This window comes from Lampris incognitus, chromosome 3 (genome assembly GCF_029633865.1).
Source record: "Lampris incognitus isolate fLamInc1 chromosome 3, fLamInc1.hap2, whole genome shotgun sequence".
Taxonomy (NCBI): domain Eukaryota; kingdom Metazoa; phylum Chordata; class Actinopteri; order Lampriformes; family Lampridae; genus Lampris; species Lampris incognitus.
The window spans coordinates 58,611,464-58,625,323 of NC_079213.1; the positions used below are offsets into that span (position 1 = coordinate 58,611,464).

Here is a 13,860-nt window from a genome sequence, read left to right on the forward strand (position 1 = left end):
AGTCCAAAAGCCAGCATCTGTGATGGTATGGGGGTGTGTTAGTGCCCATGGCATCATGGGTAACTTGCACATCTGTGAAGGCACCATTAATGCTGAAAGGTACATACAGGTTTTGGAGCAACATATGCTGCCATCCAAGCGACGTCCCTGCTTATTTCAGCAAGACAATGCCAAGCCACATTCTGCACGTGTTACAACAGCGGGGCTTCGTAGTAAAAGGGTGTGGGTACTAGACTGGCCGGCCTGCAGTCCAGACCTGTCTCCCATTGAAAATGTGTGGCGCATTATGAAGCGCAAAATACAACAACGGAGACCCCGGACTGTTGAGCAACTGAGGTCGTACATCAAGCAAGAATGGGAAAGAATTCCACCTACAAAGCTTCAACAATTAGTGTCCTCAGTTCCCAAATGCTTATTGAGTGTTGTTAAAAGGAAAGGTGGTGTAACACAGTGGTGAACATGCCCCTGTCCCAGCTTCTTTGGAACGTGTTGCAGGCATCAAATTAAAAATGGATGAATATTTGAAAAAAAAAAGTTTATCAGTTTGAACATTAAATATTTTGTCTTTGTAGTGTATTCAATTGAATATAACTTGAAAAGGATTTGCAAATCATTGTATTCTGTTTTTATTTACGTTTTACACAACGTCCCAACTTCATTGGAATTGGGGTTTGTATAAAACTCAGATTGTTTTCCACAGGGCTGTCATTGGAATGTGAAACAGGAAACCTACAGTTCTTTTCATTTGTCTTTCAGGCTCTATCAGAGAAGACTAGAGAGCTGGAGAAGGTGCAGTCAGAATGGACAAGTCAGAAGAACTTCCTGTCCAGCCGCCACTCTCAGGACCTGATGACCGAGAGAGAGAAAGCTCTCGAGGTAAAGTAATCTTTACAACCTGCACCATATATACTTGCCCTGTCCTACATCGCTCTCTTTTTTCTTTTTCTTTTTTGGGACCCCCCCCCCTTTTTTTTTCTCCTCAATTGTATGCGGCCAATTACCCCACTTTTCTGAGCCGTTCCGGTCGCTGCTCCACCCCCTCTGCTGATCTGGGCGGGGCTGCAGACTACCACATGTCTCTTCCGATACATGTGGAGTCACCAGCTGCTTCTTTTCACCTGACAGTGAGGAGTTTCACCAGGGGGATGTAGCGCGTGGGATCACGCTATTCCCCCCAGTTCCCCCTTCCCCCCCAAACAGGTGCCCCGACTGACCAGAGGAGGCACTAGTGTAGCGACCGGGACACATACCCACATCCGACTTCCCACCCACAGACACGGCCAATTGTGTCTGTAGGGACATCCGATCAAGCCGGAGGTAACACGGGGATTCGAACCGAGATCCCCATGTTGGAAGGCAACAGAATAGACTTCTACGCTACCCGGACGCCCTCCTGTCCTATATTTCTAATGCTTGCTAGTATCAATGCATCCATGTTGGGTGCTTTGTTGATCAAACAAGTGAACATTTAAGCTCTCTGTAGTCGATGTGACTTTTCCCAGGAGAGCTTTCTCGGTCTGTTTCACTTTTTCTGCCTTCTTTCAGCGCTCAAAGCTAAAATCTCAAAAGATTTTGGGTTTTGTCAGCTTCATGATGCCTAACACATTATTGGTGATCACAGTTGTGTTCATTGTCATCCAAGACCCAGACATCCATTCATGATGAAATAGAGTGCTATTACATCAGCACCCCCCTCTCAAACAAACAAACAAAAAACAACTTTCAGTGTTTCCCAAAGCGATGAAGGAGAAACAGCATCAGTTTGTTAACTTCTAAGAAGTGATCAGTGGATGAGGATCCATAATCACAAAATTATTTGTCTGAGAGGAATTTAGCCTCATAAAGGGTGGGCGGGTGGGCGAGCAGGCACATTAAAACCACCGACAAGTATGTGTATAACATTGATTATCTCGTTACAGTGGCACCTGACAATGGGTGGGATATATTAGGCAGCACGCAAACAGTGAGTTCTAAAAGTGTTGTGGAAGCAGGAAAAATGGGCAAGTGTCAGGATCTGAGTGACTTTGATAAGGGCCAAATTTTGATGGGTTCTGACGGGGTCATAAACATCTCCAAAACGACAGGTCTTGTGGGTTGTTCCCAATATGCAGTGATAAGTACCTACCAAAAGTGGTCCAAGGAGGACAACTGCTGAACTGGCAACAGGGGCGTGGCCGCCCAAGGCTCACTGAATCTTGTGGGGAGCAAAGGCTAGCCCATCTTTTCCGTTCTCACGGAAACTAATGAACCTAATGATATGAAATTATACTAGTGACGTTAAATATCACACATTTTACCCATTATAAAGACAAAGTCAACGTTTTCCCTTGGAATGAGCCTTTGATGACACCTTGGTGTAGCTATAATGATGTGGTTATCTCTTTGCTGAATTTTTGAATGGTTTCCCTGTGATCTCATTACCCCCCCAGTGGTGAAAATGGCACTTATCTTTTTCATTTCTGTTGATTTCCTTCAGTCAGTAATACCGACATGTCATCTCATTGTGTTGCAGAGTTTGTGTACCAAAAACAAATTCCACCGGCCTTGGTCATGTGGCTAATAAAACAATCTAATCTAATCTAGTCATTGTTTTGCATGTTTTAAAAGTATTTACAAGATAGTCATTGATAAGCTGGACTACTAAATAGAATTTTATCAATTCTTGCAGATGCAAACCAAGCTTCATGAGCAAAATGAGCAGCTACGCCAAGAACTGGAGAGTACTCATAAAAAGACCACCCAGCAGCTTCAAAGCAAGATTGCTGAACTAGAGGCCTGCAACCGAGAGCTGACGGAGAGGAAATACAAGAATGAGGCGTGCATCACGGATCTGAAAATAAAATTTGCTGCTGGTGAAGAGGTAATGTAAGACAGTTCTACTGATTCGAATACAAGTAGAGAACATTGGTTGAACAAACAGCCAAAGAGCATGTATGTTTATATACATACACGTGTATTTAAATATATACTATATAATATATATATGTATATATAGATGTAGGAAAAAAAACTTTTAATACATAGCAGGAAACAAGCTTGTACTGCTATGTATTAAAAGTTTTTTTTCCCTACATCTACACTCACTGGCCACTTTATTAGGTACACCTTGCTAGTACCGTGTTGGACCCCCTTTTGCCTTCAGAACTGCCTTAATCCTTCGTGGCATAGATTCAACAAGGTACTGGAAACATTCCTCAGAGAGTTTGGTCCATATTGACAAGATAGCATCACGCAGTTGCTGCAGATTTGTCGGCTGCACATCCATGATGCGAATCTCCCGATCCACCACATCCCAAAGGTGCTCTATTGGATTGAGATCTGGTGACTGTGGAGGCCATTTGAGTACAGTGAACTCATTGTCATGTTCAAGAAACCAGTCTGAGATGATTCGAGCTTTATGACATGGCGCGTTATCCTGCTGGAAGTAGCCATCAGAAGATGGGAACACTGTGGTCATAAAGGGATGGACATGGTCAGCAACAATACACAGGTAGGCTGTGGCGTTGACACGATGCTCAATTGGTACTAAGGGGCCCAAAGTGTGCCAAGAAAATATCCCCCACACCATTACACCACCACCACCAGCCTGAACCGTTGATACAAGGCAGGATGGATCCATGCTTTCATGTTGTTGACGCCAAATTCTGACCCTACCATCCGAATGTCGCAGCAGAAATCGAGACTCATCAGACCAGGCAACGTTTTTCCAATTTTCTATTGTCCAATTTTGGTGAGCCTGTGTGAATTGTAGCCTCAGTTTCCTGTTCTTAGCTGACAGGAGTGGCACCCGGTGTGGTCTTCTGCTGCTGTAGCCCATCTGCCTCAAGGTTCGACGTGTTGTGCGTTCAGAGATGCTCTTCTGCATACCTCGGTTGTAATGAGTGGTTATTTGAGTTACTGTTGCCTTTCTATCAGCTCGAACCAGTCTGGCCATTCTCCTCTGACCTCGGGCATCAACAAGGCATTTTCGCCCACAGAACTGCCGCTCACTGGATATTTTCTCTTTTTTGGACCATTCTCTGTAAACCCTAGAGATGGTTGTGCGTGAAAATCCCAGTAGATCAGCAGTTTCTGAAATACTCAGACCAGCCCGTCTGGCACCAACAATCATGCCACGTTCAAAGTCACTTAAATCACCTTTCTTCCCCATTCTGATGCTCGGTTTGAACTGCAGCAGATCGTCTTGACCATGTCTACATGCCTAAATGCAGTGAGTTGCTGCCATGTGATTGGCTGATTAGAAATTTGCGTTAACGAGGAGTTGGACAGGTGTGCCTAATAAAGTGGCCGGTGAGTGTATATTGATATTCAAAACAAGCTTGTACTGCTGTGTATTAAATGTTTTTTCCTACATCTATATTGATATTCCGCTTCTCATTAGTTGAGCACTTTCATCAACACCATTGATGGTTTCCGAAAAAGAAGAAAAAAACGCACACACACGCTGTGTGTGTGTGTGTGTGTGTGTGTGTGTGTGTGTGTATATATATATATATATATATATATATATATGTGTGTGTGTCTTCGTTAAAAGAATCACTCAACGGTAGGGAAGTGCTCAACAAATAAGGAGCAAAATAATCCAGTGAGTCAAGTAAATTCTCTATGAGACAGTATAAGCCCGTTTCATGTCATAAGCATCTTCAGCTGTCAATAAAGCTACTTGGTAAAGGACATACCATTTACTGCCTCGTCATGCACATCACATGCACAACGTCCAATGGGGAAGGGAGAGGTGCGACATTCAAAAATACCAAAAACACGTGAATGGTCCAGTGGGGGGGTGGGGGGGTATTTGTGGAATTTGTCTATTGTCATGATTTATTTATAATTACAAAATAGGTGCGTAAATCTATGTCTGCAACTGCTGGCCAATTCGTTCCTGTTATTCAATGTGGACATTTCTAGTTTTTCAGTGAGACCTAGCTTTCACATTCTACTACTGGTTGAATATGCTTTGCTTCCAGGTGGTTGAATAATTAATGTTTCTGTCTGCCAATGACCAAATATAAGGGCTTAAACATGTGACATTCTTTAAACGGTTGTTTCTAAAGCTACACGTGTGCATTAAACCTCTTGTTGAGCGTCCCCTCTGTTAGACCCACGTATATGGCTCTGTTGTGTCGTTGTCCTCTCTCATCACCGTAGCTTGGTAGATAACGCCCTTCGTCTGGCATTTTCCCTTGAGGGGGCGTGAGTCGTTCACACGGCAGTTGCAGTTGGGGGAGTCCGGTTGTGATGAAGGTGTCATTGATTTGTTGATGATTCTTGTGTTGTGGGACGATATTGTTTGTTGAATGTTAGGCATGCAGCTGTAACTAATTTGGTGGTGTTCTTATTTAATATCTTACTCAGTTGGTGGTCTGGGGCAAAGCACTTACCCAAAAGTTAAAAATACTGCTTATCCATGTTTGTGGCCACGGTATCACTGTAGGATGGGTTGTACCAGGTGATGTTTCATTTTCTGCTACGTTTGTTGGTTTGCTGGCAGTCAATGTTTAATGGTGGGTTGTACTTGAGCTTAAAGTTGTAACCGCTCTTTTGTAATGCATCTTGGTATGGAGGTGCAGCGTCATTGAAGATGGACTCGCTAGATTACAATTTTGAGAGTCTTCTATTAATGCTTTCTGGGATGTTCTTCAAGATCGAGGGTGGGTGGTTGCTTTCTCTATGGACATACTGCAGAGTGTTGTTGGGCTTAATGTACGGCTTGTATGTGTCGTTCCTAAGGTCCATTGAGATGTCCAGAAAGTCAATATGTTTTTTGTTCATTTCAATTGCTTCAACTTTCAATTCAATTGCTTCAACTTTTACTTTTTTTTCCTACATCTATATTGATATTCCGCTTCTCAGTTGTTGAGCACTTTTATCATCCCCATTGACAGTTTCCAAAAGAAAACCCACTATATTTTATATACGTATATATATATATATATATATATATATATATATATATATATATATATCAACACGGATACAGAAAAAAAGATTTTAATACATAGCAGTACAGGCCTGTTTCGTGCGTCTCGCACTCATCAGCTGCTAATGTTTTTTTCACAAAGACTCATACAGTTATGTTGCCCAGCGTCACGCCCCTAATTTCGGTTGGACAGCAAACCAATCAGATGGGGAAACACTAAAATTATAACAGCCAATGGGGTAGGTACTTATGATGCACAGCAACCAATGGAGGGGTAGAAAGCATTACAACCAATGGGACTGGGGTTTGTTTTGAAAAGCATTTTAGGGGCCAGGGCGCTGTTGAAATGGCCTACATTAGAAATATAATAAGGTAACTTATGTGAATTATGTATTGGAGTGGTGCTGGGGCACAGTTGGAAGGACAGGTAGTTAAAAAAACATATTTAGAAAACCCATATTTAAAATAGCATAGTAAAAAAAACATATTTAAAAATGCCTAATAAATGTCATATATGTGTATCATCTAATGGGGGGGGGGAATAAAGACGTTTTACTTATAGTTACAATGGAGATATTTTTTTCGGTGTCAACAACTGGTGGCCAATTCGTTTCTATTATTCAAGGTGAACATATCTATTTTTCTGCCAAGCACAGGTTACTTCTTTTACCTCTAACTGAATATGCACTACTCTTTGCAAGGGTTTTCCATGAGAGGGAGTAACTGATACTCTTGTCTACCAATGACCAAATGTGGCGGCTTAAGGCCATTGCATTTTTCGTGTGCTCATTTCTGAAGTAAATCATATGGGTGTTAAACCTAATTATAAAAGGGCCCTCTGTTAATCCCACGTAAGTGTCTACATTGTAGTTATCTTTTCTTGTCACCGATGTCTGGTAAATGACTCCCTCTGTCTGGCATTTTCCTTCTAGAGGACGCGAGGTCTTAACACGGCAGTTGCAGTTGGAGGTGTTTGGTTGTGGTGAGGGGGTCTGTGCCTTGGTCATGATGCTTGTGTTGTGGGATGAAATAACCTGCTGAACATCTGGCATGCAGCTGTAGCTCATTTTGACTGTGTTTCTGTTGAATATTTTCCTCAATTGGTGGTCTGGGGTAAAGCACTCATCCAAAAGCTTGAAAAATTGTTTTCCAATATTAGAGGCCACGGTGTCGCTGTAGGAGGATTATACCAGGTGATATTCCGCCTTCTGTTGTGCTTTTTTGTTGTTGTTGTTGCTGGCTGTCACTAATTGGTGGTGGATTGTACTTGAGTCTGAAATCATATCCACATGTTTGTAAGGCTTCCTGGTATGGGGGGCTGCTTCGTTAAAGATGGCCTCTCTGGATGATAAACATGAGAGTCTTTTGTTTATGCTCACTGGGTTATTTTTCAAAATGGATGGTTGCTTTCTCTGTGGATTGGCTCTTATGGCCAAGGCACAGACCCCCTCACCACAACCAAACACCTCCAACTGCAAATGCCTCTATTTTTGCATATTCATCACACTGAATGATTTCAGATTATCATACAAAATATAAGACAAGGAGAACCTGTGTAAACACAAAATATCGTTTTTAAATAATAATTTCATTAATTGAAGGAAAAACGTTATCCAAAACCCATATCACCCATGTGAAAAAGTAATTGCCTCCCTGAAACTGATAACTGGTTGTGCCACCTTTAGCAGCAACAACTGCAGCCACCACCTGCTGTAACTGGAGGTCATTCTTTCACATTGCTGTGGAGGAGTTTTGATTCACTCTTTGCAGAACTGCTGAAGTTCAGCGACACTGGAGGGTTTTTGAGCATGAACAGCTCATTTAAGGTCCTGCCACAGCCTCGCAATGGGGTGGTTCAAGTCAGGACTTTCACTAGGCCACTACAAAATCTTAATTTTTCTTTCTTTTTTTTTCCAGGCCTTGAGGCAACCAAGCATTCCCACACCATCACATTACCACCACCATGTTTGACTGTTGATATAATGTTCTTTTTGTGAAATGCTGTTTCTTTTACACCAGACATAATGGTACCCATATCTTCCAACAAGTTCCTCTTCTCACTTGTCTGTCCACAGGACATTATCCCAAAGGGCTTTGGGGTCATCAATGGGCTTTTTTTGAAAATGTGAGACAAGCACTATTGTTTCTTTTAGATAACAGTGGTTTGTGCCTTACAACTCTCCCATGAATTCCATTTTTGCCCAGTCTCTTCTTTATTGTCAGATCATGAACGGTAACCTTAGCTGAGGCTAGAGAGGCCTTCAGCTCTCCAGAGGTTGTCCTTGGTTTTTTTGTGACTCCCTGGATGAGTCGTCGCTGCACCCTTGGAGGAAGTTTGATTGGGCGGCCACTCCTGGGAATATTGTCCACTGTTCCAAGTTTTCTCCATTTGGAGACAATGGCTCTCACTGAGGTTCACTGGAGTCCCACAGCCTTAGAAATGGCTTTGGAACCCTCTCCAGACACCTCAACCTTGTATACCTCAACAATTTTTTTTCTTCCTCTGTCCTGGAATTTCTTTTGCTAGTTGTTGAAACCTTGTAGCCTACTTCACGTTGAGAGTAAGGTTCTATATAAATCATGTTTAGATTCCACAAGGTTGACAGTAATAAAGCCTGGGTGTGTCTGATCTAATTGAATCCAATGATCAATTAAATTTAATTATTGTGTTGATTAACTAAGGGGGGAAATACATTTTCACACAGGGTCAGTTGCTGTTGGATAACCTTTTTACTTGGATAAGATTATCATTTAAAACTGAATTTTGTGGGGTGTCTGGGTGGTTTGGCGGTCTATTCCGTTGCCTACCAACATGGGGATTGGCGGTTCGAGTCCCCGTGTTACCTCCGGCTTGGTCAGGCGTCCCTGCAGCCACAATTGGCTGTGTCTGCAGGTGGAAAGCCGGATGTGGGTATGTGTCCTGGTCACTGCACTAGCGCCTCCTCTGGTCGGCCGGGGCACCTGTTCGGGGGGGGAGGGGGAACTGGGGGGAATAGCGTGATCCTCCCCCGCGCTACGTCCCCCTGGTGAAACTCCTCACTGTCAGGTGAAAAGAAGCGGCTGGTGACTCCACATGTATCGGAGGAGACATGGTAGTCTGCAGCCCAGATCAGCAGAGGAGGTGGAGCAGCGACCGGGACGGCTCAGAAGAGTGGGGTAATTGGTTGCATACAATTGAGGAGAAAAAGGGGGAAAAATCCACAAAAATAAAACAGAATTTTGTGTTTACTGAGGTTCTCTTCATCTTATTACATTTCGCATGAAAATCTGAAAACATTAAGTGTGACAAATGTACAAAACTAGAGGAAATGTGGAAGGAGGTAAATGATTTTTCATGACACTGCGTATGTATATCTGATGTATTCATGTGCTAACAGGAATGTCAGCGAGCAAAGCAGCAAGTTATTTCTCTGAGGAGGGAGAACTGCACCCTGGACACTGAGTGCCATGAGAAGGATCGTGTGATCAGCCAACTGCAGATGCGAATGGCTGTTTTGGAGCAGGAGATGAAAGACAAGGACCAACTAATGTGTCGCACAAAACAGGTTCTTGAAGCCACTCAGCAGCAGAAGGTAAGAACTGCACGTCACACTGTAGTGTACAAACCTTTATGTCTTAAAACATTAGCATTTTAGGCCTCTAAACTTTGAAATAACTTTTAGAAAAAAACATGGAGCAAATGATATAGCTGTTTTAAGACGTACCTGATGGTTTTCTATAAAAGGTCATCTAGGCTTGTGCCACTGGACAGTGTGAAGCTTTCCTCGATATTTATCAGCAACATTCATGATTGTTCCTGTCAGCAGAATGGGATAACATTACAAAGTATGTTGAGTTACTTAAGAGAGCATGCTGCTGTTGGTTTAATTATCCTACATTGTTTGAAAATTGTACTTAGACTGAGATTTAAAGATTCTTTATTCGTCACGGCGTTCAGTTGGCAGTTTTATTCAACAGGTATGGGGTATTCAGCCAGCAGGCAGTGGAGGCTTTTAGCTCACTAAAACCTCACTTTTAGCCACAGCAACTTTGTCAGTTTGTCATCTTTAACTGCCACAATATCACAGACATAAGCTTACAGGTGTTAGAGACGACATGCAGCACAAGCATCCCAGACCAAACCAAACAACCCCCCCCCATCTCATCACATTCTTGGCTGTTATTTTGTTGGTTGGAGTATTGATTTTCACAGTTTACAGTTAGTTTATCAACCGTCCATAGGGTTAGTGGATGTGTCAGGAAGGGCATCCGGCGGAAAATTTTGCCAAATCATTATGCGGATTGACAAGACCATACCGGATCAGTTGAGGCTCCATATGGGATTGGCTGAGGTTGGCAACATCCGGGTTAGCAACAGCCGCCATTGGTGCTGTGCCCTCACCGGGTACCGATGAAAACTGTACAATCCGCTGTGGCGACGCTTGAGAAACAGGGAACAAGCTGGAAGAAGAAGAGTTAGTTTATCAACACTAGTAACGTATTCAGCGAGGTGAGGAGCTATTTCTTCCATCTGCCGAGTGACCTAAATCCATGTAACATAATTATTAGCTGGCTAGCTATCCTGCTAAGACTAGCTACCTCACATACCCTAACACGCACATGCGATGCCCTAACATGCACATGTGATGCAGTAACATATGCATGTGATGCACTAATGTGCATGTGATGCAGTAACATGCACATGCAATGCACTAACATGTGCACGTGATGCAGTAACATGTGCATGCGATGCACTAACGTACGGATGTGATGTACTAACATGTGCATGCGATGCACCAACATGCAGATGTGATGCACTAACACGCACATGCGATGCACTAACATGCAGGTGTGATGCACTAACATGCACATGTGATGCATTGACATGCAGATGCGGTGCACTAACATGCACATGTGATGCAGTAACATACACATATGATACAGTAACATGCACACGGGATGGGACTTCATTCTGTGCTCAGGACGCCATAACGCCATTCTCTTGACATAGAAAATAGTTGTTTGCTGATATATTAATGTTCTAAATCTCATGTATAGCGTTGTGTAGTTAGCAGTTCTTGCTGTGCTCAGGGAGAGGGAGTTGGAAAATATGGTAAAACGGCATGAGTCTCAAAATCGCACAACAAAGCAAATTCTGACAATATTTAAAAAAGAAAATTGTCCTGGTTTCCACTCTTGGGAAAGTGAAATATGCTTTATTAGCCTTTGTGTTTGAACAAGTTGTGGCAGTTGCTGCTGCCACGGGAGACAGTTCAGGATGGAAGACAGAAGGATGGACACAGTTTCAACTGAACACAGGTTTTTTTTTTTTTTACGTCTAATTTAAAAAGTCTCCTAGTGTCTATGGCACTGTGGTGCTGCAGCCTGCTGCCTCGCTCTCTTTCGCTTTCTCTCTCTCTCTCTCTCTCTCTCTCTCTCTCTCTCTCTCTCTCTCTCTCTCTCTCTCTCTCTCTCTGTTTCAGAGCGGCGTCTGGCTCACTTTCTCTTTCGTGTGTTCCTGTTTTCGCGTCTGTGTTAGTGTCAGTCCAGGACCCGGTTTCACTACAGTATATAAAGCATTGTTAGGTAATTTGGCACACCAGAGGCTGATCCCTAATCAGCCTCCCTATTGCGTCTACTCTCGCACGAGTCACACTCCCTCTCTCCGCTTGCAGCTGAGGCTAAACCACATATCCCCACCACCCAAGTTAGGCCAGGGTAACATCTGGCCAGTGGCCAAACCCCCACCCCCTGAATGGGACAGGAAATCGCCCATGACCATCTGCCCCTGGGCTTTGGACCACCTTGAACTCAAAAGTCTGTAATGCCAGATACCAACAGGTGAGCTGCGCGTTGGCATCCTTCATGCGGTGGAGCCACTGGAGCGGGGCATGGTCCAAACAGAGGGTGAATGAGCGCCCCAGGAGGTAGAAGCAGAGGGAACCTGGTCAGGCACTCCTTCTCTATGGTGCTGTACTTCATCTGTCTCTCTGCCAACTGATGACTTATGTATAGCACCATATGATTGGCTCCCTCCACCTCTTGGGACAAAACAGCCCCCAGCATTCTGTCCAGCGCATCAGTCTGTAAGACAAAAGGCTCCCCCCACAGGGCCTTTTTAGCCCTCTTAAACCCTACCTGATACTGGTCCATCCACTGGATTGGATCTGAGACAGCCTTTCGAGTGAGCTTGGTCAGGAGATTAGTCAGCGCCACAAAGGTGGGGATGAACTGCTTGTAGTAGCCAGCCAGTCCCAGGAATGCCTTCACCTGCTTTTCATCTCAGGCCTTGGGCTGGCCGCATCGGTGCTGTCTTCTCTATCTGGGGACACACATGCCCACCGCCTAAGTGGTACCCCAGATACCATACCTCCCGCTGCCCAACCATGCACTTCTTTGGGTGCCGTGAGCCCCGCCCTCCTCAAGGAGTCAAGCACCGCTTCCACCTGCTGCATATGCTGCTTTCAACTGCTACTGTGGATAATAACATCATCCAAGTAGGCGGCAGCATACACAGCCTGCGGCTGCAGAACCCGGTCCTTGAAAGGTGGCTGGAGCCCCGAACAGCCCTAACGGAAGTGTCATGAACTGGTACATACCATCCGGTGTAGAGAAAGCCATCCTGTCCTCAGTCTCTGATGGTAAGGGAATCTGCCAGTAGCCCTTGGTTAAATCCAGTGTTGTAAAAAAGCAAGACATGCTGAGCTGGTCCAGGAGTTTTTTGAACCGAGGCACTGGATAGCTATCAAACTTTGACATATTGTTCACCTTGCAGTAGTCTACATAGAAACACATAGACCCATTGGATTTATGCACAAGGATGATGGGACTACACCAGTCACTTCTAGACCCCTCTATTACCCCAATTTCCAGCAAGGCCTTGACTTCTGCCTGAACAGTTTTCTTTTTGTGTTCAGGCAGCCAGTACAGACATGAGCACACTGTCACGCCTGGTGATCTTGCTATATGGTGTTGTATGAGGTTTGTGTGTCCTGGCAGGGAGGAGACCACATCAGCAAACTGCTATTGCAACAAGGCAACCCCGGCTTTCTGGCAGGGCGAGAGATGATTCTTACAATGGAAGGAGGCAGGATTGTTTGATTTTTGTACCTCAAGCCCTAACTCATCCCTCTCTAATACTTCTGTGGGCAGAGAAACCGGGACCGCCTCTGTCCATGTTTCCAGGAGATTGAGGTATTAAACTTGTGTTGCGCCTCCACTATCATTGCGCACAACCTCATAGTCAACATCCCTCACCTGCTGTGTGACCATGAAGGGCCCTTGGAGAATAATTTGGAGCTGGACGTTGGAAGTAATACAAGGGCTTTCTCTCCTGGTGCAAATTGATAAGAGTCGTGCTCCTCTGTTATACAAGCATTGCTGTTGTTCCTGGGCCTGGAGCAAATTCTCTCATGGTAACTGTCCTAGTGTATGGAGTTTTGCTCTCAGGTCTAGGACATATTGTATTTCGTTTTTACTGGTGCTCAGACTGCTTTCCCAGTTTTCTTAAATCAGGTCCAACACATCTCTCGGTGTTCAGCCAAACAGTAATTCGAAAGGGGGAAAACCTGTGGAGGCCTGGGGAATCTCCTGCACTGCAGATAACAGAGGATCAAACCATTTATCCCAATTGCAGCTATCCTCGTGCATGAACTAACGAATCATGTTTTTGAATGTTTTATTGAATCTCTCCACAAGCCTGTCTGTCTGGGGGTGATACACTCTCATGCGGATCGATTTTATGCCCATTAATTCGTATAGTCCACATAGTGTGCATGACATAAACAGTGTATCCTGATCCATCAGAATCTCTTTCGGGATTTTGCCGTGGGAGATAAAATAAAACTGTGCCTATTCAACACTTTTAGCCAAGATGCTGCGCAATGGCATGGCTTCAGGGTAGCATGTTGTGTAATCCACTATGACCAACACAAAGCATATCTGTGTGCGCTCCTGTCTAA

The 13,860-nt window shown here is 44.1% G+C and overlaps 1 protein-coding gene across 1 annotated transcript in view; it reads left to right on the forward strand.

Annotated features, from left to right (window-relative positions):
- The window catches only part of sass6 (SAS-6 centriolar assembly protein), a 53,663-nt gene that overhangs the window by 19,368 nt on the left and 20,435 nt on the right, over positions 1 to 13,860 (forward strand). Inside the window, exons 7-9 of the mRNA XM_056276752.1 lie at positions 757 to 876; positions 2,669 to 2,860; positions 9,298 to 9,492. Coding sequence (XP_056132727.1) covers positions 757 to 876; positions 2,669 to 2,860; positions 9,298 to 9,492 — 507 coding nt within the window. The remainder of the gene's footprint in view (positions 1 to 756; positions 877 to 2,668; positions 2,861 to 9,297; positions 9,493 to 13,860) is intronic.